The following is a 27927-nucleotide window of genomic DNA, read 5'->3' as shown; positions in this document are numbered from 1 at the left end:
AGGACAGGTCCCCTTTAATGAAAAAGTGTTCAACTCATATATATATATAAATAAAGGACTGATATACCTTCATTTGATAGTACATTTGATATGTCCAACGATTAACTTAAAATACATGGTCTGCTTGCTTTGTTGAAAGCAGCCTGGTTTGATGCGTGGAATAAAATCATTAATTACTAAATTCACTACATTTCAACAGAATCACTGATTTAGCAGTGCAGTCAGTGGATAAAACAAATCGTTTGTGGTCTCCCATTGGTCAGGTCAGTAACATGATGGAAGGAAAGAGGGGGTATTACAAGACAGGGACACGTAAGGTTAAAGTTACCAGACACCGGGCAAACAAACTAAATGGATTATGATTGCACTGACATTTCATTATGTACCCATTTACGTATACTCCTTCACATTCATTCACAATTCCCAGTATATATATATATATTGACCAATCACTCACTTACAGCAAACCATTCAGTACATATACAGGTGAGTTACTTCATTCAATTAAGAAGATAGCCGTATGTAACGGTCACCCTCACAGTATTCACGCACAGAATTCTGTGTGGACAGCAACCCCTCCCTTTTCAAACTGTTCGTTGAATTGGATTTCTGCTCGGAAAATACCCTTTCTTTAGGTCAGATGTAGAGACCGCAGAAGCGCTAGTAACATTTCGCTGCACCCGCTATAACATCTGCTAAACTGTGTACGCAACCAATAAACTTAGATTTGATTTTCACTTCCATCCAGTTTTATTTGGATTAATTTATACTTTAAGAATCTTGACATTTATGACATCACTGTCGAATCCTTATTCATAATCTCATTCGAGGCAGAGAACAGAAAGCATAGGTACTAAAAATCCCAAAATGGAGTGGGGTGTTACTGCGGAGATCGTTTCCATGGAGACTTGGCCTTTCCGGCCGTGCGGTTTAGCCGGCGATTCTACCGCTCTTTTGGATTGTCGTCCTCAAAGCGACAACAGGACCCCACTAAAAGGACCCACACATTTTAGATTTAGACCGGCACTAATAACTGATTCAACGAATCAAGAGTGGCATTTTGGGTACTGTTTTTTTGCAGTCCACTCTGGAGAAGTGTTGAATGTCTCAGGAACCACATTGATATGATATAGCAGGCTGTTGAGATGTGCAGCATGAATAACAGATGTGTTAGTGCTGGGCTAAAAAGGAATGGATTGAGAAAGACTGCTCTCTATGCCACTGCTCATCCCATCACATAGAATAGGGATTATGGAGAAGATATGTATTCTAGAATAAACCTTTCACCCCAGTGTCTCAGGTAAGAAACGATATGAAACCCCCACAAGCATTACTGAGAGCAGCACACAACATGAGTCTTTTCCCTCTCTCTCCAGTCAAGTTTTGGAATCCTCGTGCAGATCGAAAAGCTGGGTCTTCAGTGTCCAGTCCGATGGGAGCTTAAGAACTACACTGCAACCCAAACCACAGCAGATTAAAATACAAATAGCAACAAATATCAAGTGGATTCATCATAATTTTCACAGTCGGTCCAAAAAGTATATTTTTCTTTCTTCTTGTTTGCAGTTCAAAAGTCCAACTTCCCTTCCATCAGTCGTCATTAAAAGTGGGGAAAGTTGTTTTCAGCCAAATAGGTCTTTCAGGTCGTTGTTGACGGACGCACTGTGTCTGAGCCCACCACCAGCATTCATTCCGGGAGCGGCCGTGGGCTGAGAGAAGTTCTGCGGGCTGAAGAAAGGGTTGGCCTGCATCCCGAACCCACTGGCCACCCCTCCCATGGCTAATGGTGCGCCCTGCATCGGGGCAGTCTGACTGGGCTGGGCCGAACCAAACTGATTAAGCCAGGGGGTGGCGGTGGTCCCGGGGGTGGGCTTGGGAGGAGCCATTTGGTTGAGGCCGACTTTGGGCTTGTTGGAAGTGAATAAGGAGTCCAAGGCAGACATGTCAGGGGTCTTGGTGCACCCTTGGTTCTGGGTCAGGGCACCAAAGTTAGGGGTGCTGGTGGTGGTGGCCATCCCTCCGTAGAGGCCGGGGCCAGGGGGCCGCATGCCCATCCCCCCTGTCTGGAAGCCCATGGTTGGGTTGTAACCGTTGCTGACCATAGAGCCCATGGGGGTGGTGGAGGGGTAGGCTGAGGAGGAGATGGTGCTGCCCTGGACGATGCCTGGTCTGGGGGGAGAGGTGAGGGACAGGCTGCCCAGGGGTGTCATATTGTTCAGCAGGCTGCTAGTCAGGTCCTTGGCCTGCCAAACACATCAGGTCAAATCAGCTTATCATCTCAATGACAAATAGGTGGCAGGTTTGAAGTGGAAACTAAAGCAGATTACATCGATCTAAACATCAAACTAATAAATGATGCAGATGTAATTGTGACTGTTCTATATGAGGAGTTAAAAAAGTGTAACCATGGATGGCTACCAAGTAAGAAACTATACATTTTCACACGAGTATGTATATATGTATGTATGTATGTATGTATGTATGTATGTATGTATGTATGTATGTATGTATGTATGTATGTATGTATGTATGTATGTATGTATGTATGTATGTATGTGTATATGTATGTGTCTACTACCTGGGTAGAAGGAGTAGCTGGTTTGATACTCTGGGGGGCTAGTGCTGGCTGGTTTCTTAGTTTGGCTGCCTGTTCCTGCTCCTTGGCTAACCGCTGCTTCTCCTCCAGAGTCAGAGACATCTATAGATAGAGAGATAGAGACGGGGAGAGAGAGAGACGGGGAGAGAGAGAGAGAGACGTAGAGAGAGACGTGGAGAGAGAGAGAGACGTGGAGAGAGAGAGAGACGTGGAGAGAGAGAGAGACGTGGAGAGAGAGAGACGTGGAGAGAGAGACGGGGAGAGAGAGAGAGAGACGTGGAGAGAGAGACGGGGAGAGAGAGAGAGAGACGGGGAGAGAGAGACGGGGAGAGAGAGACGGGGAGAGAGAGACGGGGAGAGAGAGAGAGAGACGGGGAGAGAGAGAGAGACGGGGAGAGAGAGAGAGACGGGGAGAGAGAGAGAGACGGGGAGAGAGAGAGAGACGGGGAGAGAGAGAGAGACGGGGAGAGAGAGAGAGAGAGAGAGAGAGAGAGAGAGAGAGAGAGAGAGAGAGAGAGAGAGAGAGAGAGAGAGAGAGGGACAGGGAGAGAGAGAACAGAAATATACACTAGCAGCTATACAAGGTTAGGATAGATAAGATGGGTTTGGTAACATTCAATCACAAAAAGAGAGTCAAACAGAACATGCACCACCCAAGCTTATTTAATAGGAATGTTAACTGACTTCCATTGCAATACGTTTGCTCCGGTCTGTGCCTACTGAATAAGATGCTGAGTACGTACTCTGTTGAGTTGGGGAGCTGGTGCATAGCTTCCGTTCACTTTCCCATTAAACCCTGCACTCCCAGAACTCCCTCCAAAGACATCATCAATCTGGAAAAAGACAACGGTTTCAATAAGCCATAACACCAACCCATGCCAAGATACATTTTTATTATACATTTGGCCCTACAAGTATATGAAATCACATACATCAAGCCTTCATGCACACGTTTTTGCCTCATCTGGGCAATCGCCTCTCTCATTGTTGTCAAGGAAATGACCTCTCACCTGGTTGCCAGGGCTGGGGGTGCGCTTCGTCTCTTCTGAGTGGTTCGTCTGACTGGTATTGATATTCATACTCCTGAGGAGGACAGACAGAATAGCTCAAACTATTGCATTCAAGGGAATTTGTCTCACACAAACAGAATCAAACATTACTCAACCCTCATCTTTCTAATCAGATTCTGAACATTAATTTGCATCACAGACAGTATTTCCTGAGTCATTGTTGACTAAGAAAATGAGAAGTAGGAAGATATAGTAAATACAGAAAGAACAGAACAGTCTAAAACATTATACCGTGTGTAAGGCCCTGTGAGTGTGCATTGACAGTGCAAAAATAAGAATAAAATACAAAAAGGTTGGACTGTCTCAATGCACACTCACAGGGCCTTACACACTACACACACTGATACTCCAACACACACTCCATCATTTACTCACACACACATTATATGCACATACATTTATACTGACTCTACACACACCCACTCACATACAATCATCATATACGCTGCTGCTACTCTGTTTATCATATATCCTGATGCCTAGTCACCTTACCCCTATACCTCTATTGAACCACTATACCTGCACATTGTAAATATGGTACTGGAACTGACTAACCCTGTATATAGTATGCTTACTTACTTTATCGTGTTTTTCTTATTTTTATATCTCATGTGTGTTTGTTCTACCTTGTTATTTTGAGTATTACATTGTTATTGATTACTGCTTTGTTGGGGTTAGAGCTGCAAGAAAGGCATTTCACTGTAGTTGTGCACCTGACATTAAAACATGAGGGGGAAGACAGGAGGGAAAGAGTGATTTGATTGATACCTCTGTTGTTCCTGCATGCTGTGTAGCTGCTCCAGTTTGGTCTTGTGTTCTGCCTCCATACGAGTCAGCATGTCTTTGATCACAGCCATGAAGGAGTTAAACTGAAACACACAGAGAGAGGGTTTGAATAAAACCTCTGTGTGTGTGTGTGTGTGTGTGTGTGTGTGCGCGCTTATCTACCTACCTGGTTGAGGTTGAGGTTGTTGTCTATACTGAGCGAGACTAGGTGAGGCAGACTCTTGGCAGCTAGGTGCTCTTTGGGGATGCCCAGTTTCTTATGGGAGAAGGTACACTTATAGATCCCTATGGGTGGAAACAATCATACAACCATTCCACAATAGATCAGAGCCACAACAAACATCAACAGAAAATGTATCAATACTGTTAAATGGATAGTTCATGTTTTTAAGTGTTAGCCTAGAACTATCCCTAGGACTATCATCTAGATTCTAAAACGTTCTAGATGTTCCGTTACCTAGAACCCCCATGAGTACGGCTGGTTCTCTGGAGGGTATCTGTTGCAGGAAGGGCAGGATCTCGTCAATGACGTACCACTTGTCCAGGTACTCCAGAATCTTCCCCAGGCACACCAGGGAGTTGACCCTCACCTACACACACAGGTCAAACATACACACAATCAGAATATTTCTGTACAATTAACTGGCAATCAATGGTCAGTCAAAAACAACCATGTGCATTTGATCAACAGAGAGAGACAGAGGGAGAGAGCGACAGAGAGAGAGAGAGAGAGAGAGAGACAGAGAGAGTCAAATGAGAGCGAGAGACTGACTGCAAGTGAGGTGGTCTGTAGACAGGCAGACTTGATGCGGGGGATGAGTGCGTTCTTCATGGAGGGATACTCGATCAGGTTGGCGAACGTGGGGATTATGTTCAAACACAGCTCCTGGGGGGGGGGGGCACACAAATATAGGGCACAGCATTGGTGATGACTTAATGGCAGCGGTTTCCATAGAATCACATATAGCCTAGAACTCTCGAATGGACATTGGGATCATAGCAACGGCAAAATATTGTCTGTCTTGGTCAGGCGTATTATAGAATCTCTATGGAGGTTCCCATGTGAGCTTTACAAAGTTGGTTGAATTTGCTGCTAACCGCTGGTCTAGGGTCAGGTTTTTCTTATCTTCTCAATGGTTAGTTATACACTACCGTTCAAAAGTTTGGGGTCACATAGAAATGTCCTTGTTTTCCATGAAAACATACATTAAATGAGTTTGAATAGGAAATATAGCAAAATGAATAGGAAATGTAGTCATTGACAAGGTTAGAAATAATGATTTTTAATATAAATAATAATTGTGTCCTTCAAACTTTGCTTTTGTCAAAAAATCCTCCATTTGCAGCAATTACAGCCTTGCATACCTTTGTCATTCTAGTTGTCAATTTGTTGAGGTAATCTGAAGAGATTTCAACCCATGCTTCCTGAAGCACCTCTCACAAATTGGATTGATGGGCACTTCTTACGTACCATACGGTCAAGCTGCTCCCACAACAGCTCAATAGGGTTGAGATCCGGTGACTGTGCTGGCCACTCCATTATAGACAGAATACCAGCTGACTGCTTCTTCCCTAAATAGTTTGGGTCATTGTCCTGTTGTAGGAAGAATTTGGCTCCAATCAAGCGCCGTCCACAGGGTATGGCATGGCGTTGCAAAATGGAGTGATAGCCTTCCTTCTTCAAGATCCCTTTTACCCTGTACAAATCTCCCACTTTACCACCACCAGACCATCACATTGCCTCCACCATGCTTGACAGATGGCATTAAGCACTCCTCCAGCATCATTTAAATTTGGTCTGCGTCTCACAAATGTTCTTCTTGTGATCCGAACACCTCAACCTTCGATTTGTCTGTCCATGACACTTTTTTTCCAATCTTCCTCTGTCCAGTGTCTGTGTTCTTTTGCCCATCTTAATATTTTGTTTTTATTGGCCAGTCTGAGATATGGCTTTTTCTTTGCAACTCTGCCTAGATGGTCAGCATCCCGGAGTCACCTCTTCACTGTTGATGTTGAGACTGGTGTTTTGCGGGTACTATTTAATGAAGCTGCCAGTTGAGGACCTGTGAGGCGTCTGTTTCTCAAACTAGACACTCATGTATTTGTCCTCTTGCTCAGTTGTGCACCGGGGCCTCCCACTCCTCTTTCTATTCTGGTTAGAGACTGTTCTGTGAAGGGAGTAGTACACAGCGTTGTACGAGATCTTCAGTTTCTTGGCAATTTCTCGCATGGAATAGCCTTCATTTCTCAGAACAAGAATAGACTGACGAGTTTCAGAAGAAAGTTATTTGTTTCTGGGCATTTTGATCCTGTAATCGAACCCACAATTGCTGATGCTCCAGATACTCAACTAGTCTCAAGAAGGCCAGTTTTATTGCTTCTTTAATCAGAACAACAGTTTTCAGCTGTGCTAACATAATTGCAAAAGGGTTTAGCCTTTTAAAATGATAAACTTGGATTAGCAAACACAACGTGCCATTGGAACACAGGACTGATGGTTGCTGATAACGGGCCTCTGTATGCCTATGTAGATATTCCATTTTAAAAAAAATCAGCCGTTTCCAGCTACAATAGCCATTTACAACATGAATAATGTCTACACTGTATTTCTGATCAATTTGATGTTATTTGAATGGACAAAAAAATTGCTTTTCTTTTGAAAACAAGGACATTTCTAAGTGAACCCAAACTTTTGAACGGTAGTGTACGTTCAGGATATGGGGTCAGTGGTTAGTCGTTAACGCCGCAATTGACCTCCCTTTACTTCCTTCACTACATCACTGACTTATTTGGATAGGTAAATAGAGATCTCTTTTACAATGCACAGTACCCGGCCAACAAATTATGCATTAAATCAAGCCAGTGTATATTTAACCGGCAGAAAATGAATGGCAACGGACAACAGTATGCTAATGTACCCTTACCTTAATCATACTCAAACTAAACCTAACCTTAACCTCAATCCTAAACCTAACCTTATTTCATTTGCATTTCAACTGTATTGCAGTTCTCTTTCTGCCGGTGGAATAAACACGTCGTACAATCATGATGTGGTTGTCTGTGGTACCTGTATCTGGATGGAGGGTGCCTCCAGGGCTCTGTAGACCATGGGCAGAACGCTGTTCTTAATGTCCTCTGGTGGGGTCTTGGTCAGCAGCAGGTCCATCTTTTGCAGGAAGATCAGCAGGATCTGATAGACACAGAGGGTTAAACGCGGTTCATCCAGGGTTAATGATGGGAGAGTGACAGATACAAAGAGAGATGTGTAACTACCAGTGAATTGAAACTAGGAATAAAGTGAGCTCTTTTTTTAAGCATTAGGGTGTCACACGCACGCGCGCGCGACGCACAAGCAATGTCTTAGCAACTACGCTTAGCAAAGACCACTCACCATATTGCTTGCCTGAAGGCATGGAAAGGAGACAGAGAGAAACAGTATGATACATACAGCCCTGTCACCAGATAAAGTTTACAGCATCCTCTAGTCTGTTATCTAACCATGCCATCCCTGTAACACACATCAAGCAAACATAGAAGGTAGGCCTAAAAACTGGGTATGGGGATACACTGTGTGTGTGTGTGTGTACCTGGACAGGCTCCTGCTGCTTGAACACAGGGCTGAGGTCCGGCAGGATGAGTCTGACGTACTCGTCCTTGGTACACTCCTCTGCAATCAGCAGGACGTTGGGCAGGACGAACGGCACCATGTCTGGGTTCACGAACTCTGAGGTGAGGGCTGGGAGGATACGGTAAACCACCACTCTCTGGGGTCGAGAAGAAGAGACAGGACGCAAAGGGGTTAGGAATAGTGGCTTTAATCAGAATGATTTTTATTAGGTCACTTTTGAACGCATATTTGCGGTTGAATAAAGTGGACAACCAAAAAATGGCAAATCACAATTTGACTGGATTATTGAAGACCGCGTTCCAAACTACCTGTACACTGAGCATGAAGCATTCTACTGTAGGAATGTACTGCTAGGCCACTCTAAAATGCACTGTAAGAGCAACACACACAGTGAACACTAACCTTGGGTAGCTTGGGCAAGACCTTGGGCAGGTTTTTGTAGAACTGGGACTTCTGCAGGTTGTCCCTCTGGAAGAGGGAATCAAAGTAGGCCAGCGTCACTGCCCCCACGTCATCAAAGAAGGGGATCTGAAGCACCCAGATGGAGAGAAGGGATTATTAAACTGAACTGGGTGGTATGTCATAAAGCAGGATCAATGAGTTCATCTTGCTTAAATGCTCTGAAATAACCTTTTAGGAAGAAGATTTTGATACGGGCATGGATTGATTCAACCAAAAACCCATATTCAAATTTAGCTTGATTAAATGAATCAGAAAATCTAAAGGTATTTCTAAATATTTATCAAAGTTAGCTAGCTGACTTGGTGATCCTGCTTTAATATATGTGAAAAGTAAAGTGTATCCTGATGTATTAGTGACTTAAGGTCATATGTGGTGACACTGGGGTGATCTGACCTTGGTCATCTGGTCAGCGTCAGGCCGGACGTTGGGCGTGACACTCAGCAGCATCTTGACGTGCTCCCTCACCTCCTCAGGAATCTTATTCAACATGGTGGGGCTCAGTCTGCTGAGCTATGGACAGACAGACAGGGGATGGGGAGGGGGGGAGAGAGAGAGCGGGTGAGATCTACTAATTTAAAAAGGTATGGAATCAATGATGCATTACAGATATTGCAGTGAACTATGGTGTTAATATCGCTCAACAATGCTAAATAAGACGTGATACATTCTAACTAAGGTCTGTCGCCTGAATGAGTCCTTGGTGCTGTCGCTCAAGAGAAATCTAACTTTATGAAGAGGACCAGCACTCAACTTCATTTTAATTTTGATTAATTTGTATTTTGATCAGCAGTCACGTCGACATGTTTTGGCCATCAAGCCTTTATCTCTCCCACCCTCCCCTCACCTGGTCAAGCTGTCGGCTGAAGCTCTTGAAGATGTCGTGCTTGTTGACCTGGAACACAGGCTTGCCCTCATTGAAGACGGCGTGCATCACCACGCCCAGCGAGTACATGTCCGAGGCAGCGTCACAGCTCACCGACAGGATGTACTCGGGGGCCAGATACTCTGGGTTGGGCAGGCAGAGCGGAGGCAGGTTGGGCTCCCACTCCTTACAGGAATACTTGGGCTGGGGGAGAGAGGGAAGGACGGGGAAGGGGGTGGAGACAGGTATGTAAGGACAGATACAGATGAAGTATGAAGTTTACATACACCTTAGCCAAATACATTTAAACTCAGTTTTTCACAATTCCTGATATTTAATCCTAGTAAAAATTCACTGTCTTAGGTCAGTTAGGATCACCACTTTATCTTAAGAATGTGAAATGTCAGAAAAATAGTAGAGAATGATTTATTTCATATTTTATTTATTTCATCACATTCCCAGTGGGTCAGAAGTTTACATACACTCAATTAGTATTTGGTAGCATTGCCTTTAAATTGTTTAACTTGGGTCAAAGGTTTCAGGTAGCCTTCCACAAGCTTCCCACAATAAGTTGGGTGAATTTTGGCCCATTCCTCCTGACAGAGCTGGTGTAACTCAGTCAGGTTTGTAGGCCTCCTTGCTCGCACACGCTTTTTCAGTTCTGCCCACAAACTTTTTATAGGATTGAGGTCAGGGATTTGTGATGGCCACTCCAATTCCTTGACTTTGTTGTCCTTAAGCCATTTTGCCACAACTTTGGAAGTATGCTTGGGGTCATTGTCCATTTGGAAGACCCATTTGCGACCAAGCTTTAACTTCCTGACTGATGTATTGAGATGTTGCTTCAATATATCCACATCATTTTCCTTCCTCATGATGCCATCTATTTTGTGAAGTGCACCAGTCCCTCCTGCAGCAAAGCACCCCCACAGCATGATCCTGCCACCCCCGTGCTTCACGGTTGGGATGGTGTTCTTCGGCTTGCAAGCTACCCCCTTTTTCCTCCAAACATAACGATGGTCATTATGGCCAAACAGTTCTATTTTTGTTTCATCAGACCAGAGGACATTTCTCCAAAAAGTACGATCTTTGTCTTCGTCTCCTTCCTGAGCGGTATGATGGCTGTGGTCCCATGGCGTTTATACTTGCGTACTATTGTTTGTACAGCTGAACATGGTACCTTCAGGTGTTTGGAAATTGCTCCCAAGGATGAACCAGACTTGTGGAGGTCTACAAAAAAAATTCTGAGGTCAACTTAGTGTATGTAAACTTCTGACCCACTGGAATTGTGATACAGTTAATTATAAGTGAAATAATCTGTCTGTAAACAATTGTTGGAAAAATTACTTGTGTCAAGCACAAAGTAGATGTCCTAACCGACTTGCCAAAACTATATTTTGTTAACAAAAAATGTGTGGTGGTTGAAAAACTAGTTTTAATGACTCCAACCTAAGTGTATGTAAACTTCAGACTTCAACTGTACACACACACACAGAGGAAGAGATACATACAGGTGCTCACAGGCCACACACACACACACACTCAACTACAGGAGGTCAACAGACACACACACACACACACACACCAACACACTCTCCCTCTCTCTGTACTGTGCTGACCATCTCACCTCGGCGTCTGAGGGGTTGGTGGAGGAGATGCTGAAGTCAAAGCCCATGATCTTCCAGGCTCCGCTCTTGTTGAGGATGACGTTCTCCAGACACAAGTTCCCATGGACCATCTTCACCCCACTGTGGAGGAACGACAAGCCCTCCGAGATCTGAGGGAGAGAGGGAAAGAAGGAGGGGGAGAGAGAGGGAGGGAGAAGAGAGAGATGAGAGTAGTCAGAGGAGAGGAAAAGAAGGAGGGGGAGAGAGAGGGAGGGAGAAGAGAGAGATGAGAGTAGTCAGAGGAGAGGAAAAGAAGGAGGGGGGGAGAGAGGGAGGGAGAAGAGAGAGAGAGAGGAGAGTAGTCAGAGGAGAGTAGTCAGAGGAGAAGAAAGAGGCATGAAGCAGATAAAATACAGGAGAGGTAAAACAGTGACAAGAGAAACAGAAAGACAATCTGTGATACTAACTACTGACAAACTCATTTCCCCTTGGGGATTAATAAAGTACAGTCTAATTATTTCATCTCATCTCGCTTGTTCCAGGCATTTTATAACACTTACAAAGAAAAACATTCACACCATAACACACAAATTCAAGCTGTACTTGACAGTTTTTTTTCTCCAACCCAGATCAATTATGCAGCAGTGACATTTCACAGCATTCCTCCTTAAAGGGGCAATCTGCGGTTCAAACAGTGAAACCCCACATTTTTACATGTACATTTTAGTCATTTAGCAGACGCTCTTATCCAGAGCGACTTACAGTTAGTGAGTGCATACATTTTTTCATACCAATGTTTTTGTAAAAAGCTGAAGGGTGGAGCTTGATTTTTTTACCACTCCCAAATTCCTAGACAGAGCTATGGATGCAAGAACTGACCATCCATGAAATCAACATAGTTTTAACCATGTTTTGAGGCTAGTGTTTGTTTACAATAACATTGTTTACAAACAAATTAGTAAAACAAGCTTTGGGTTCTGAAGGTGTACGACAGTTGAACTAAGCTCATGAGGCATTAAGTTATATTCTTCAAGAATCAATGGGTACATATAATTAATTTAAAAGTCCAAAAATTGAAGTAGCAATCACAGATTGCCCTTTTAAGTAGCTGTGTGACTTGGCATGGGAGCACAATCTAATCAATTATCCTAAAAAAAATATGCCTGGGACCCAACTTAATAAACATGTGGTTAGTCCAATTGGGTTTGAAACATCTGCCAAGCAATACACATAGCAACAAGACGTGTGTGTGAATGTGTATCTACACACTTGCGTGTGTATTGGGTCTCACCTGCAACAGGCCATACTTGGTCTCCACGTCGTACAGCTTGTAGTCCTTGATGTCTGTGGGCACGGGGCTGGGCAGGTTGTCCCACTGGCCCAGCACGTTGGACAGACTGGCAAACACTGGCTCTGTACAGAACGCCAGGCAGTCCCTGAAGGAGGAAGGGAGAGAGAATTCAACTTCAATGCTCACATTAGTGTGTCAATTATTACAAACAAAGAAAGATGAAGAAAGAAGGAGTGTGTTAAGAATGACAGAGAAGAGAAGAGGAACAGTTAGATAAAGAAAGAGAGAGAGAGGGGGGATGATGGTGAACTAGAGGAAGGTGAGTAATAAAAGAAGGTAGGTAGGTAGGGGGAGGGAGAGAGAGAGAGAGAGAGAAATTAGGATCTGGCTAAAAATACTTGAATCAGTTATAGAACCCATTGCCCTTTATGGTTGTGAGGTCTGCTCACCAACCAAGAATTCACAAAATGGGACAAACACCAAATTGAGACTGCGTACAGAACAAATAATGCATGCAGAGCAGAATTAGGCAGATACCCGCTAATTATCAAATCCAGAAAAGAGCCGTTAAATTCTACAACCACCTAAAAGGAAGCGATTCCCAAACCTTCCATTACAAAGCCATCACCAACAGAGAGATCAACCTGGAGAAGAGTCCCTTAAGCAAGCTGGTCCTATAGCTCTGTTCACAAACACAAACAGACCCCACAGAGCCCCAGGACAACAACAACACAATTAGACCCAACCAAATCATGAGAAAACAAAAAGAGAATTACTTGACACATTGGAAAGAATTAACAAAAAAAAACAGAACAATCTAAAATGCTATTTGGCCGTAAACAGAGTGGCAGAATACCTGACCCACACCTGATTACACAGACCCACAAAGAATTCAATTTTTTTGGGGGGGGATCAACTCCCATATCTATTGGGTGAAATACCCATGTGCAATCACAGCAGCAAGATTCGTGACCTGTTGCCACAAGAAAAGGGCAACCAGTGAAGAACAAACACCATCGTAAATACACCCCATATTTATGTTAATTTAACTATTCGCACATCATTACAACATGTCTTCATTCTTTTGGAACTTTTGTGAGTGTAATGTTTACTGTTTATTATCTATTTCACTTACTTTGGCAATGTAAACATGTTTCCCATGCCAATAAAGCCCTTTGAATTGAAATTGAAAGATGTAGTGTGTGTGAGAGAGAGAGAGAAAGACTGAGTGAGTATCTCTCGTTCCACTTCCTCTGGCAGGTGTATGTATTATTCAGTGCCAAGTCTGTAGAGCGAGGCCCAAAGCTTTTGATCATACCTTGCTGCATGTGTTTATGCGTCACCTGTTGTGTGTATGTACGTATCCATTTTTTGCATGTATTTGTATTTATTATGGATCCCCATTAGCTGCTGCCAAGGCAGCAGCTACTCTTCCTGGGGTCCAGCAAAATTAAGGCAGTTATACATTTTAAAAATATTACAATACATTCATAACAGATTTCACAACATATTAAGTGTGTGCCCTCAGGCCTCTACTCTACTACCACATATCTATAACACAAAAGCCATGTGTACGTGTGTATGTTATTGTGTGTGTGTATGCATGTATCTGTGCGTCTCTTCACAGTCCCCACTGTTCCATAAGGTGTATTTGTATCTATTTTTTTTAGTATCTGATTCTACTGCTTGCATCAGTTACCTGATGTGGAATAGAGTTCCATGTAGTCATGGTTCTATGTAGTACTGTGCGCCTCCCATAGTCTGTTCTTGACCTCTGATGGCATGTCTTGTGGGGTATGCATGGGTGTCCAAGCTGTGTGCCAGTAGTTCAAACAGACCGCTCGGTTCATTCAACATGTCAATACCTCTCACAAATACAAGTAGTGATGAAGTCAATCTCTCCTCCACTTTGAGCCAGGAGAGATTGACATGGATATTATTAATGTTAGCTCTTCTGTGTACATCCAAGGGCCAGCCGTGCTGCCCTGTTCTGAGCCAATTGCAATTTTCTTAAGTCCCTCTTTGTGGCACCTGACCACAGAACAGTAGTCCAGGTGCGACAAAACTAGAGCCTGTAGGACCTGCCTTGTTGATAGTGCTGTTAAGAATGCAGAGCAGCGCTTTATTATAGACAGACTTCTCCCCATCCTAGCTACTGTTGTATCAATATGTTTTGACCATGGCAGTTTACAATCCAGGGTTACTCCAAGCAATTTAGTCTCTTCAACTTGCTCAATTTCCACATTATTCATTACAATATTCAGTTGAGGTTTAGGGTTTAGTAAATGATTTGTCCCAAATACAATGCTTTTAGTTTTTGAAATATTTAGGACTAACTTATTCCTTGCCACCCATTCTGAAACTAACTGCAGCTCTTTGTTAAGTGTTGCTGTCCTTTCAGTCGCTGTGGTAGCTGACGTGTATAGTGTTGAGTCATCCGCATACATAAACACCCTGGCTTTACTCAAAGCCAGTGGCATGTCGTTAGTAAAGATTGAAAAAAGTAAGGGGCCTAAACAGCTACCCTGAGGAATTCCTGATTCTACCTGGATTTTGTTGGAGAGGCTTCCATTAAAGAACACCCTCTGTGTTCTGTGAGACAGGTAACTTTATCCACAATATAGCAGGGGGTGTAAAGCCATAACACATACGTTTTTCCAGCAACAGACTATGATTGATAATGTCACTGAAGTCTAAGAAAACAGCCCCCACAACCTTTTTATCATCAATTTCTCTCAGCCAAATCATCAGTCATGTGTGTAAGTGCTGTGCTTGTCGAATGTCCTTCCCTATAAGCGTGCTAAAAGTCTGCTGTCAATTAGTTTACTGTAAAATAGCATTTTATCTGGTCAAACACTATTTTTTCCAAAAGTTTACTAAGGGTTGGTAACAGGCTGATTGGTTGGCTATTTGAGCCAGTTAAGGGGGCTTTACTATTCTTAGGTAGAGGAATAACTTTTGCTTCCCTCCAAGCCTGGAGCACACACTTTCTAGTAAGCTTAAATTGAAGATATGGCAAATAGGAGTGGCAATATCCTCCGCTATTATCCTCAGTAATGTTCCATCCAAGTTGTCAGACCCCGGTGGCTTGTCATTGTTGATCGACAATAATACTTTTTTCACCTTATCAACACTTACATTACAGAATTCAAAATTACAATGCTTGTCTATCATAATTTGGTCAGATATCCTTGGATGTGTAGTGTCAGCGTTTGTTGCTGGCATGTCATGCCTAAGTTTGCTAATCTTGCCAATGAAAAAAATCATTAAAGTAGTTGGCAATATCAGTGGGTTTTGTGATGAATGAGCCATCTGATTCATCTGATTCAATTTGCCCAGAATTTCATTTAAGGTGCTCAAAGCTTTTTACTATCATTCTTCATGTCATTTATCTTTGTTTTTGTTTCATAGTGTAGTTTCTTCTTCTTTTTATTCAGTTTAGTCACATTATTTCTCAATTTGCAGTACGTTTGCCAATCGGTTGTACAGCCAGACCTATTTGCCATATATTTTGCCTAATCCTTCTCAACCATACAATTTTTGAATTCCTCATCAATCCACAGGGATTTAACAGTTTTTACAGTCATTTTCTTAAATGGGTGCATGCTTATTAGTAACTGGGATAAGCAATTTCATAAATGTGTCAAGAGCAGCGTCTGGTTCCTAGTCATTACACACCACAGACCAACAAATATTCTTCACATCAACAACATGGGAATCATTACAGAACTGCTTGTATGACCTCTTACACACAATATTAGGCCCAGCCTTTGGAACTTTGGTTTTCCTAGATATGTCCTCTGTAGCTCAGCTGGTAGAGCACGGCACTTGTAACGCCAAGGTAGTGGGTTCGTTCCCCGGGACCAGCCATACACAAAAAAATAAATGTATGCACGCATGACTGTAAGTCGCTTTGGATAAAAGCGTCTGCTAAATGGCATATTATTATTATTATATTGTGATCACTACATCCAATGGATTTGGATACTGCTTTCAAACAAATTTCTGCAGCATTAGTAAAGATATGATCAATACATGTTGAGGATTTCATTCCTGTACAGTTTGTAACTACCCTGGTAGGCTGATGATTGATAACCTGAACCAGGTTGCAGGCACTAGTTACAGTTTGAAGCTTTCTCTTGAATGGGCATCCCGATGAAAGCCAGTCAATATTTAAAAATCACCCAGAAAGTATACCTCTCTATTGATATCACATATATTATCAAGCATTTCACACGTTATCCAGATACTGACTGTTAGCACTTGGTGGTCTATAGCAGCTTCCCACCAGAATGGGCTTTAGGTGAGGCAGGTGAACCTGTAGCCATATTACTTCAACAGTATTTAACATGAGATCCTCTCTAAGCTTTACAGGAATGTGGTTCTGAATATAGACCGCAACACTGCCCCCATTGGCATTTCTGTATTTTCTGTAAATGTTATAATCTTGTATTGCTACCACTGTATCAAAGGTATTATCTAAGTGAGTTTCAGAGATTGTCAGAATATGAATGTCATCTGTTACTAGCAAATTATTGATTTCATGAACCTTGTTTCTTAAGCTACATATGTTAATGTGGGCTATTTCTAACACTTTTCTGGGATGCTTGATTATTTGTCTTGCTTTACTGGGAAGTTTAGCAGAGGTAAACATACTCTGGTTATTTTTATTAGTGCAGGGTGAGCTGCACACAGTGGACTTCCTACTAGGGCACACCACCTCAGTGCTAACAGTATTACTCTGGTTCATAGGCATATGATTACTGCATACAATAGCTGTAGGATGAGCAGAGGCATTCCGGGCAGTTAGATGGACATAAATTAGGTTATTTACATTGTGTCTTCCAACGCCCCTAGGATAATGTACATTTGCTGAATCATTATGACAACTCAGCGACACAATGGTAGGGATTAAATGAGCTGGACTTGAGTCATTGACTCAACGCAGCCTTATAATGCTGTGAAAGGATCCAGGAACCCAAAATATTTGGGTGGATCCCATCCTCCTTATTATACAAGCTTTGTTTCCATAAGGTATCAAAATTGTCAATAAATGTTACACCCACTGAGCTGCAATAGTCCCGTAGCCAGTTAAGGAGGACTAAAAGTCTGCTGAACCGTTCAATGCCACGATTTAGGGAGGGCAGAGGGCCAGATATTATGGGGCGTTTGTTGGTGTCAAGTAGAGACCCAATTAGTTCTTTAAAATCCATCTTCAGCTGTTCTGAGCTGCCCTTCATAATGTCATTTGACCCCACATGAACCATGACAGTATCAGCCCCCGGTAACAGACTCACAGCCTCGGGAAGCAACCCGGTGGTATCCTGAACTTTTGCCCCAGGTACAGATATATGCCTCAGAGTGTGTATGCATGACTTGCGTTTGTGTGTGTGTGTTATGCGTGTGTGTCAGTGTGTAAAGGCTCCTAGCAGAACTCAGCTAGGCGAAGTGAACGTCTGTAACTCACTTGAAAAACTTGAAAAAAAGCAGCAATAATACTGTTTGTCCCTCTTGAGACACCGTAGCAACTAGTACACATCCTTAAAATAGTCTGAATTCATCTAAGATAACTCAAGAGGTCTGTAATTATAATTTGTATGTTTTTGCAGAGGCGGTCTTAGTCGCGCAATTTTACATCTAACCAAGATGTTCGATACAGTATTTCTCAAGTGAAAGAATTTTCATGAAAACGAGTGGTCTGTCGTTGAATGACAACAAACACTTCAATGAAGAATCCCTAATGTTGACCAATTACAGACGAAAGGGCATAGACTTCGGCTACTGAACTTGGACAAGCCTCAACAAAGAAAAGAATGTGCTCGAACTGACGGAAAAAAAAACTGCCAAACGTTGCCAAACACCAAAATGAACAAAAACGTAGTCTGAATATACGCGCAAACTGTTTCGACTGGGAAGCATACAGTAAGCTTAACCCACCTCGACTCCTCCAGCGGGTGCTGGACAGTGAGCAGACGAGGGTGGCGCAGTCTGGTGAGCTGCTGCACGCCTCTCTTCAGAGAGTCAATGATCTGGTCCTTGTCAAACTTCTGATACTTATCCACCATCTTCTTCTCAAACACAAACACAGCCACCTCCTGGAAGAACAAAGAATAAAACAGGAATGACCATCTGCATCAGGACAACCACTGACAGTTTGTGTCAGTTGGAGATGGTAAAATGAGTCCCATCCATCCTTTGAACAAATGGTGGAAAACAAACATGTGTAAGTCCTCAGGCTATGGGAGCCCAAGGACTGGGTTGGGAGACACTGCTCTAGTTAAGCAAGTTAAGTATAGAACAGGCCTATATTTATCAGTCCATGAAGCCCCCAGGCAGCCTCACCTGTTTGGTCGACTTCTTGGTTCCGTTGTAGATCCTCCAGCACATGCCGGGCCCGCCGCTGGCGATGTGGCGGCCCACCTCAAATTCCCGCGTCACCGGGTTGCCCATGACGGCGCTGGTCATGTCGGCCGTCACCTTGGTGACAGTGCTCTTGAGCTTGTTTAGCATGGACTCCATGGTGACTCAGCCTGACCTTTGACCCCTGGGGGTGAAGAGAGAGAAAGAGGTCACAGAGGGTTCAACTATATGGTGTACTGAAATAGAGGCTGCAAACACACACAACTTTCGTATGGGAAAAAAACTAGTCTATTAGCAACACACATTGACGCACCTGCCAGATTGCCACAGAGAGCAAAATCACACATGAAAGTGTCCTGTAATGGCTGTAGACAGAGCTGTCGAGGTCTCTGATGTGTGCCACACACACACACACACACACAATATGCACATCCACCTACACAGTACTACAGAGTACACACAGTGGGCATGTGCGATCATACACACACAAACAAACAAATCCCAACAAATCTCCTAAATCACAGTGACTTAGAAGTGAGAGAGACAGATCCGAAACAGAGTCAATATTTCTGTATTATTAGTATGCATTGTCTGCACTCGCGTCTGACAAATCCCGACAAGCGCTATCCAAACCCCGGCACAGCAACAATAGAATCAGAGTGAATGAACACATTCAGACACAATATCCTATTAGCATATCAAGCAGTGGGTCTACGTCCCAAATGGCACCCTATTCCCTATTTAGTGCACTATTGGCTCTGGACAAAAGTAGTGCACTATATAGGGAATAGGATGCCATTTGGGACGCAGCCTGGAAATGTGGGTTCGCACCCCAAACAACAGACTAGTGAGGAAGCCATTGATCCCATGTTTAATTATAAACCTCATTGAGTTACTGTCTGAAGCCTGTATCTGTACAAGTCGGTCTCCTGCAGGCAGGGTATAATGTCATTGCTCTCCTCAACACCTGGGCCTAGCGCTGATGTAGTTGCCAACAGCCATAATTGAGTCAGTGGACACTGCTTGACATGGACAAAGCAAAGGGCTTTAATCTTGAGCAGGGAGGAAACCAACCGGTCCATAAAACCCATTACTTAATCAGTGTGTTCCTCTCTCTGTGTGTCTGACTTTCTGTCTCATTGCTGCCAAATCCCTCCTGACATAAATTGTTGAACAAACAAACTGATGATTCACACATCGGTTGCCATAACAAAGAACTGAAAATTCAGTGCCAAACAAAATATACCAAGGTATTTTGAAATACAGACAGTATGATTTAAAAAACCGTTCAAAAATATATATCTTTTTTTGTTTACGGGGGTGGGGGTTGGGGTGCTATGCCACTGCTTATAACTAACTGTAAGTTAAATATAAACTATAAGAAATCAAATTATATCCAGCTCAGGGCTCCAGCTATGCATTTGGTTTTCTAACTTGCTAGCTAAGTGGCTACATGTCAAGATCAAGCTTCTTGGTTACAGCAGAGACATTCAATCCCCTCCTTAATCAAGATTGATGTTGCCTAAAAAGTATCAAAGTCTCGGTCTGTCTGCTGAGAAATGAATCACACAGTATTATTCCTGTATGCAGTCCTGTCATTTCAATACACAGTATTTCAATTCCCAGAATCTCTCCTTAAAAGCAGGCGAGCAAGTGAGGTAAAAAGAATGACTGGGCATACAAATGGCTGGCCCTTATTCAAGTGGCGAGAAGAGCTGACCGATTGTATTCAACCAGCACTGTACTATTGAGATTCTCACATTGATGACAGATATTGAAATAGCGCTCAATGAATTTATGAATTAGCCCAAAATGTATGTCTGCAAGCTGCGAGACCTAGCTAGATCCTAAGCAAAATGCAATGTAACGTTGGAATATGATATTGCCAAAGTGTATCTCTCTCGGTCTCTGGATATTGCATAGGTTAGTCTACATGTAACATTCTCCGTTTCAATATGGTCCTTTTTATTATAAAAGTGGAATCAATAAGCTGTTACAATTGGTTGGATGCATTTCCTACTGGAAATGTGAAAGAGCCAATAACAGTGACTTTCCACTTCCTCACCTCACCGTCTGAGTAGCAGGCTAAGTAGACAATACACGTGACTCTGGTAGGGTAGCTGAAGCTGAACAAACACAAGCAGCTAGCAAACGTTAGCTGGCTCCTATGATAGGCTATCCATACCAGTGAGTCTGCAGAGGCCAGTTGAGCAATTGCTGAAGGAGGAACACGGTTGTGTGACATGGTTAGCTAGCTTGCTACACCATATAATTTAGCTAGCTACCGTATTGGCTAAACCAATACCTGTCCTGTTTGTTTAACCGGTTTGGGCCTCACCCGACTTCCAAATTGTTTTTATTCATGTGGCTACCCAGTTAGCTAGCTAGTTAGCTATCGCGTAGCAGTAGACTAGTTAAAGGGGGACGAAACTTTTGACATGTTTGTTGAAATGCCGTGTGGTGTTTCTGGGTCTGAAACCAACTGTATCACGCTTACCTGTGTCACGAAGGCGATGTAGGTGGTTTTACGATTCCAAGTCGCGGTTAAATAGCAAAACAGCTGTCACTGATTGCTGTGGTACACAGCCTCCATCTCTTCCAGAGTCAAAATTTCTGTTTGGCTTCTTTGCTAAGCTAGCTTGCCACTTACTGTTAGCGTCACTTCCGGCTACTCTAGCAGATAAGTCGTGCGCTGCGTGTTGATTTAAGAGTACTTTTCTCATTATTATACCCTTCTGTATAGCACATTTCTGTTCTGTATAGTGTTTGAATATTGTATATTTCATGCATATCCATACGTCCAATGGTTGCTCAAATGACTACTGGAACTTCCAATGATGTTCAATAAAATTATTTGATTGTACTGTAGTCAACATAAAGTGCATTTCAAAACAATTCAATGCATTAACCATAAAACCTCAATAGGCAACGTTACAGATCATGTCATGTATACTATTCTGTTGACTAAGATATGTAAACCTCAAAGGAGGCAGCAACATGCACAGTAAACAGAAAATGCTCTTGAATTTAAAACATAGTACCAATGATGCAACAACTTAATTAACAATGTAACATTCACAACAAGTAACTTGGGGTGTATTCACTAAGAACCAAACAGGGAGGGACCTATTTAAATTTGTCCAATAGAAACTCATTTTTGTTGCGAAAAGTTTAAGTTGCACAACTTTTTGCTAGGGTGTGCAACTAATGAATACACCCCTGGATTCTATGATTTACACTCATTTCAACAAGTTAATTCACTCAACCTTCAAGTTGAGCTAAAAACATATGGCACTTAGAGACAAATCATCCATTTGTAAGACCACCAATAAACTACAAAAGTAAAGACTTGAAGCTTGGCTGCATGTTAAACATTGCACCTTCATTTACCAATTCATGATTCAACTTACAAACGCATACGCTCAAAGCCTATTACAAGTCAATATTATTAGAATAGTTAGTGTCAACTATGTGATCAACATATATGTAATAGGTTATTGATAAGTGTGGGAAACAGTTCCACAAATAACTACAGTAGATAAATACCATTTCAACAGAAATGTCCCCTACAGAAAATGTACAAATATAAAAGTAGTGCTACCAGCATTATTCCCTTACCAGTTATAAGATGCAATTGACGAAATTCAAAACAATACGTGATTTGCTAAATTACTGTCTTAAAAACACAATAAAAGTGTTACATTTCAATTAAGGTATAGAAATAGTGTAATGCTTATTTGTCTAAAGCAATTTCTCTTCAAGCTTAATCTACAGTCTAAACTTCTATTCACAGTACCTAAATAAAAATCTACCTGAGAAAACTAGCTACTTGATACCAAAACAACCCTTGAATTAATTCCCAGATCCTATGCCTGTTAGTTGGAAACAAATATATGTGCAAATGTGTCACCAACATTAGATGTAGATTTCAATGAAATCAAGAGTTTTCCGGACAGGCATCAGCTAAGGAAAGCAGAGAATGCTCTCATTCCCCAGAAATAAACTCTTGAGGCACCTGGGTAAGTGCATCTCTTCTTGTTAGAACAAAACAATTGCTACTATCATACCACTAGCATCTAGTGTTGATGAGAACTTACTATGGCCTAGGAACTAGTGCAAATGCATTAGGAAGCCGGATGCATAAGAACTCTTGAAAAGCAAAGCCTCGTGAGAGTAACATCACTAAAATATGACACAAACTAGGCCTACATCAAATCAAAATAGATATTTCATCCCACGTAAAGCACACAGCACTGTGACAACTGTTTGCATAACAAAGAACAAAAGCACTTATTAAAGGCGGCAAGGATCCCTTACTGCCCAATTCCAAAATCAACCCCTAGGCCCACCCCCTATGCAGTATGCCCTTGTGTAGACCAGGGGCATGTTCAACAGGATTGAACGTTTAGATATAAATACACTATGTAGATCAAACATGCCTCTGACATGTAGAATAAGGAATCACATCTCAATCTGCAACTGAACATGGCCCTGGAATGACCTTACCCTCTGATTGGGTAAGTGGAATACTTAATACCTTGAATTGCTTATAACTAATCCAATCCTTTCAAATCTACAAATGCATGGCAGGGGTAAGGCTTGATTTTGGATTGGGTTTACCACCACTCATTACATTTCTTTCCCCCCTAGAAGGTGGAGGAGAAGTGCTGGAGGAAGACTATGGGATGGTGTTTCTGGAAGTCCTTGACCTGCCTCCTCCTCTCCTTGATAGACAGGGCCTCGCTCAGGCTGATGTCTCTGATCAGCTGCGTCAAGCTCTCTAGGTTGGCTGCCTCGCGCTGGTCCCCATACTGCTGCAGCGACACCTGCTGGCAGAACGTGAACACTGCAACACAGGAGGAGAAGGGAGTCAATACAGGGGGTGTATTTATTAGGGAATGCATCAGAAAACATTTTGCAACGGAAAAAGGAAATTAGCTTCTCATTGGTAGTCCCTGCATGTTTCAGTCGGTTTTCTTTCATTTCGTGCCTAGTGAACACGACACTGATGGTGGTTTATTCCATTATTGAGGATTAGGGATGACGCATTATCTTATGTAGTACTGTTATGATAATAGCATCAGCACAGAAAGGCATATACTGTATATCACCAAGTCCTAAAATTATGTATCAAGTGGGACTTGCTGCAGGATTTGCAGCGTTCTCCTCACAGCTTCAAATCAGCGATGTGGGGGTTTATTCCCATTATGGATAGAGAAGGGTTGATAAAAAGGTTATTTTATTCACATAAACAAATCATATACATGCTGCACTTAATGCATCATGCAATGTCAGAAATACAGCAAACAAATTGAAGACAACAAAAGAGCTTGAAACTACTGTAGTACCTCCTCCCTACTGTAGTACAGATTACACCCTTGAGAATAGGGTCAGATGCCTGACTTTAAAAAAGGCAGGGTGTCCGAATCCTGATTTTAAAGCTTCCTCCCTCTGTAGCTACTATTTCCGTTCAACAATGCGGCCCTACAACTTGTTTATTTTGGTATTGGAGGACTGCAGGCGAGGATCTGTCAGAAGAGGGCCAGGGAAGAGGATCAGGGATTTCATGTGCCTACCTTGAAGAGCTGAGTGTAGTTGTCCATCAGAAACAGCAGCAGCCTCTCGCTCTGGGTACGAGATAGCTCTTTATTCTGCACGATGGCCTTCAGAAATGTCCTGCTGACCAGGGCCCTGTTGTCTGTCTGTTGGGACATACAGAGTGGTCAGTCACACAGTGGACCACCAGTGTTACCACTTTGGCTGAAGCAAAAGCCTGCACCCACAGCCGCGTCGCATGGTATGATTGCCCACCACTGATGTATATAGTATTTATCATTGGGCCCTGACCCATTATTTGAGAAACAATCGTTTTAAAATGGTGTGTGTATGGAGTGAGATTACCTGTTTGTGCAGGCGGCATGCATCCGGATGGGCTGCTGTGGCCATGAAGGCCAGGAGTCTCCTCAGCTCATCTCTCCCAGCAGGCTCCAGCAGACACAGCTGATAGGCCCTGACAGCATCATCCACCTTCCCACCGTCTGAGAACACACACACACAAAGAGGAAAAATAGGGAGAGACAGTGAGTGGGTGTGTGTCAAAGACACACGCAGGGATCTACATGATGAAAACACACTAACGCTACACCCCACCATACTTCCTCAACCAGCCAGTCTCACCCAGCAGGTCCAGTATGGCCGTGTGGATGTCCAGGTAGCGTCCGGTGAGCAGCCGAGACCTCTCCTGGCCTCCGTAGTGCTTAGCCATGGTGTCAAACAGAAGTCTCTTCTGGCCGGCCATCCTCTCTGCCCCAGTGGTACCGCCCTGCTGGAGGAGGTGCTCCCCCGCCAACACGATCAGCTGGTCAGGGAAGAGCTCCAGGCAGTCAGCGGCCGCCACCAGCCACATATAAACAGAATAACTTGAACGGCAAAAGGCCCTCACACCACAGCAATTTGACTGCACCTTCATGGGTACGCTCAATATGTCAGTCATTCTATGGCGGCTGGTTAGGTACTAACTCTGGGAGGTTGAGGCTCTGGGGCAGCTCGCGGTCCAGGCAGGTGTTGGAGATGACCAGGTCCTGGTGGTGGCTCTGCAGCGGCTGCAGGGCTGCAGCCTGGGGGTGGGGCTGGGCCCCCCGGGTCAGGGACGCCAGGATGCAGTCCAGCACGGGCAGATCCACCGTCTGCAGCAGCTGGAGCAGCGTCTGCTGCTTCCACACCTCCTCCACCACCACTGAGGACAGAGGGGAAGGGAGAGAGAGGGGGGTAGAATGAGAAGCAAGAGTGGGAGAGAAAAAAATGGAGCGAGAAAAAAAAGAGGAAGAGAGAGAAAGGGAGGGGGGGAAGAGGGATGAAGGGATACAGAGAATGGAAAAGGGGACAGGACTAGTGAGCAAGTACATTAACTTTTCCTTTTTCAATATAGTACTTTTCAACATGGCCAGGTGAAGACAGCCAGGCTTTGACATTTCACCCGTCTTTGAGAGGAAGGTGGTGGGGGCTTTGGTCATGGCCTTAGGGAGGAAGAGCTGCAGGTTGATGGTCTTCAGCAGCCTCTCCACCCTCTGGTCTGAGGGGCCCAGCGCCAGGGGGTTGGAGATGGTCCTCAGCTCATTCAGTCTGCAGAGAGAGGGAGAGATTATCATCGACATCAAGGGCAGTGATGATGTAGTGAGGTACAGTAAAAGCAAGTGTGTGTGTGTGTAAGAGAGAAACACAGAAAGAATAAGAATGTATGTGTGTGTGCATGTTTGTGACTCAGACAAACCTGGAGCCTTTCTTCCTCTTGCCCATTAAGTCCTCGGGGGCCATGTTCTCTGTGTCCCCATCCTTCCTGGCTGAGCCGGGCAGCGAGCCGCAGTCCTGGAAACTGTAGAGGCTGCAGCCCGTGTCCTCGAAAGAGACCTCCTTGTCCCAGCGGAACAGCTTGGTCCCCACCGCCTCAAACACCTTGGCCTCCATGAGCGCCTGGCAGAGCCTGGCGGCCTTGAGGCGGGACACCTCGCTGGCGCAGAATAAGACGTTCTGCATCAGGTAGCTGAGCACAGCATCTACAGCATCCGAGCCCGTGAAGCAGTCAGGGTGGACACGCAGGTGGCGCCGCCGTCGTCGCACCTCCACCTGTGCCTGCAGCGCCTGGATGATGTTATGCCACAGCTGTGTAGCGTGGAAGGGCCACGATAATCCTATGTGATGACACATTCAAGATAGTAGACAGTCATATATCATTAACAGTATGGCGACTGCATGCAAAAAAAACACCACGAAAGCGTTAAAAATCTGCCAATACAGCCACTGTTGGCTCTTGTCAGTTCCCGCTGTTGTCAGTTCATGTCGCCCCGCTGTGTGACGACGTCACCTTGCAAGTTAGTTAGCTACCACTCACTCCAATGATGTTAATAACTAGCCTCTAGTATGGTCGTTTAACTTCAGTTTACTCACAGTTGTGTAAAAGATAAGGGTTGTGGCCATAAGCCATAAAAACATGACAGCTAGCTAGAATGTCATGTGTTTAATGGCTTAGCTAGCAGTTAAGCTAACGAGGTTAACTAGCTAGCCTAGTCAGCTGAGCCAACACAGCCATACCTGCCAACCTTTCAAAAAACCTTGGTCCGCCTGGGTCCTGCAGTCGGTGAAAAGCAATTGCACTGCCTGCGTCTCAGAACTGCGGCCGCCTTGATCTCATGAGGTTATCGTTGCCCACGTGTTCATGACGTCAGAGAAAGTCGGGATCAAGTCGGACACAAATCTAACCAGCATGCATTGGGCGGTGATCGCCAGTGATCGATTCTGCGCAGACCTGGCTCATCTCAAATGAGCCTCGTCTATGATCTGTCGGCATGGTTATACTGGCCTGTGGCCTTCTTGGAGGCCTTGATGATATCGGAGGGGGGCTCCCATTTGAAGCAGGGCTCCAGATTGGCCATCTTTATGGTCATTATTGAGGACAGGGTGCCATCCAATGCTAGGCTGTTTCTTCTCTTGGTTTTCTTCAGTCCCACAACTGAAACACCCTCTCAGCATCTGCCTTTGCATGGGGCAACACCAGGACAAGCTTGGCGACGGCAGCAAGCCTCTCGAATTCTTTGGCTCCTGTCACCTATGGAAAATGCACCAAAACACAATGGAAAAACATACCTTGATTTTTGATTGATTAATACTGTAAGTATACTGTAGGTTGATCCATTAACAAAGTTCAGATAAAAACATGCATAATTTGCAACATGCATGACACATACAGTGGGGAGAACAAGTATTTGATACACTGCCGATTTTGCAGGTTTTCCTACTTACAAAGCATGTAGAGGTCTGTCATTTTTATCATAGGTACACTTCAACTGTGAGAGACGGAATCTAAAACAAAAATCCAGAAAATCACATTGTATGATTTTTAAGTAATTAATTTGCATTTTATTGCATGACATAAGTATTTGATCACCTACCAACCAGTAAGAATTCCGGCTCTCACAGACCTGTTAGTTTTTTTTTAAGAAGCCCTCCTGTTCTCCACTCATTACCTGTATTAACTGCACCTGTTTGAACTTGTTACCTGTATAAAAGACACCTGTCCACACACTCAATCAAACAGACTCCAACCTCTCCACAATGGCCAAGACCAGAGAGCTGTGTAAGGACATCAGGGATAAAATTGTAGACCTGCACAAGGCTGTGATGGGCTACAGGACAATAGGCAAGCAGCTTGGTGAGAAGGCAACAACTGTTGGCGCAATTATTAGAAAATGGAAGAAGTTCAAGATGACGG

At 43.6% G+C, this 27927-nt stretch overlaps 2 protein-coding genes across 2 annotated transcripts; both read right to left on the bottom strand.

Moving 5' to 3' along the window:
* Window positions 1–4: 4 nt before the first annotated feature.
* LOC311129457 (SCY1-like protein 2) lies at window positions 5–21276 on the bottom strand. Its single transcript, XM_084161747.1, has 18 exons — window positions 21160–21276; window positions 18645–18846; window positions 18240–18397; window positions 12303–12447; window positions 11032–11181; window positions 9387–9608; window positions 8936–9052; window positions 8483–8608; window positions 8040–8216; window positions 7520–7642; window positions 5225–5338; window positions 4910–5042; window positions 4619–4737; window positions 4435–4535; window positions 3607–3679; window positions 3340–3429; window positions 2579–2698; window positions 5–2243 (listed from the first exon to the last, which is right to left on the bottom strand). Exons 2-18 carry the CDS (start codon window positions 18819–18821, stop codon window positions 1623–1625), a joined length of 2766 nt encoding a protein of 921 aa, XP_084017873.1. The 5' UTR covers window positions 18822–18846; window positions 21160–21276; the 3' UTR covers window positions 5–1622.
* A 228-nt stretch (window positions 21277–21504) lies between these two features.
* LOC311129287 (DEP domain-containing protein 4-like) lies at window positions 21505–26366 on the bottom strand (the record flags this gene model as incomplete). The annotated part of the gene is made up of 7 exons (XM_084161573.1): window positions 21505–23508; window positions 24239–24364; window positions 24564–24700; window positions 24840–25081; window positions 25182–25398; window positions 25639–25784; window positions 25933–26366. 7 exons carry the CDS (start codon window positions 26364–26366, stop codon window positions 23443–23445), a joined length of 1368 nt encoding a protein of 455 aa, XP_084017699.1. The 3' UTR covers window positions 21505–23442.
* Between the last annotated feature and the right edge of the window lie 1561 nt (window positions 26367–27927).

Source organism: Coregonus lavaretus (genome assembly GCF_964263955.1).
Source record: "Coregonus lavaretus genome assembly, chromosome: 5".
Lineage (NCBI taxonomy): Eukaryota > Metazoa > Chordata > Actinopteri > Salmoniformes > Salmonidae > Coregonus > Coregonus lavaretus.
The sequence above is the reverse complement of the archived record's forward strand: the minus strand, read 5'-3'. Positions and strand labels throughout refer to the sequence as shown.

What these genes read in the sequence shown, in the direction of transcription:
- LOC311129457 (XM_084161747.1), bottom strand. Translation starts at nt 18,821, where the DNA reads ATGGAGTCCATGCTAAACAAGCTCAAGAGCACTGTCACCAAGGTGACG. An exon ending in CCAAGAAGTCGACCAAACAG is followed by an intron (nt 18,398 to 18,644) that starts GTGAGGCTGCCT and finishes TTGTTCTTCCAG; the next exon opens with GAGGTGGCTGTGTTTGTGTT. An exon ending in CCCCCAGCCCTGGCAACCAG is followed by an intron (nt 3,430 to 3,606) that starts GTGAGAGGTCAT and finishes GTCTTTTTCCAG; the next exon opens with ATTGATGATGTCTTTGGAGG.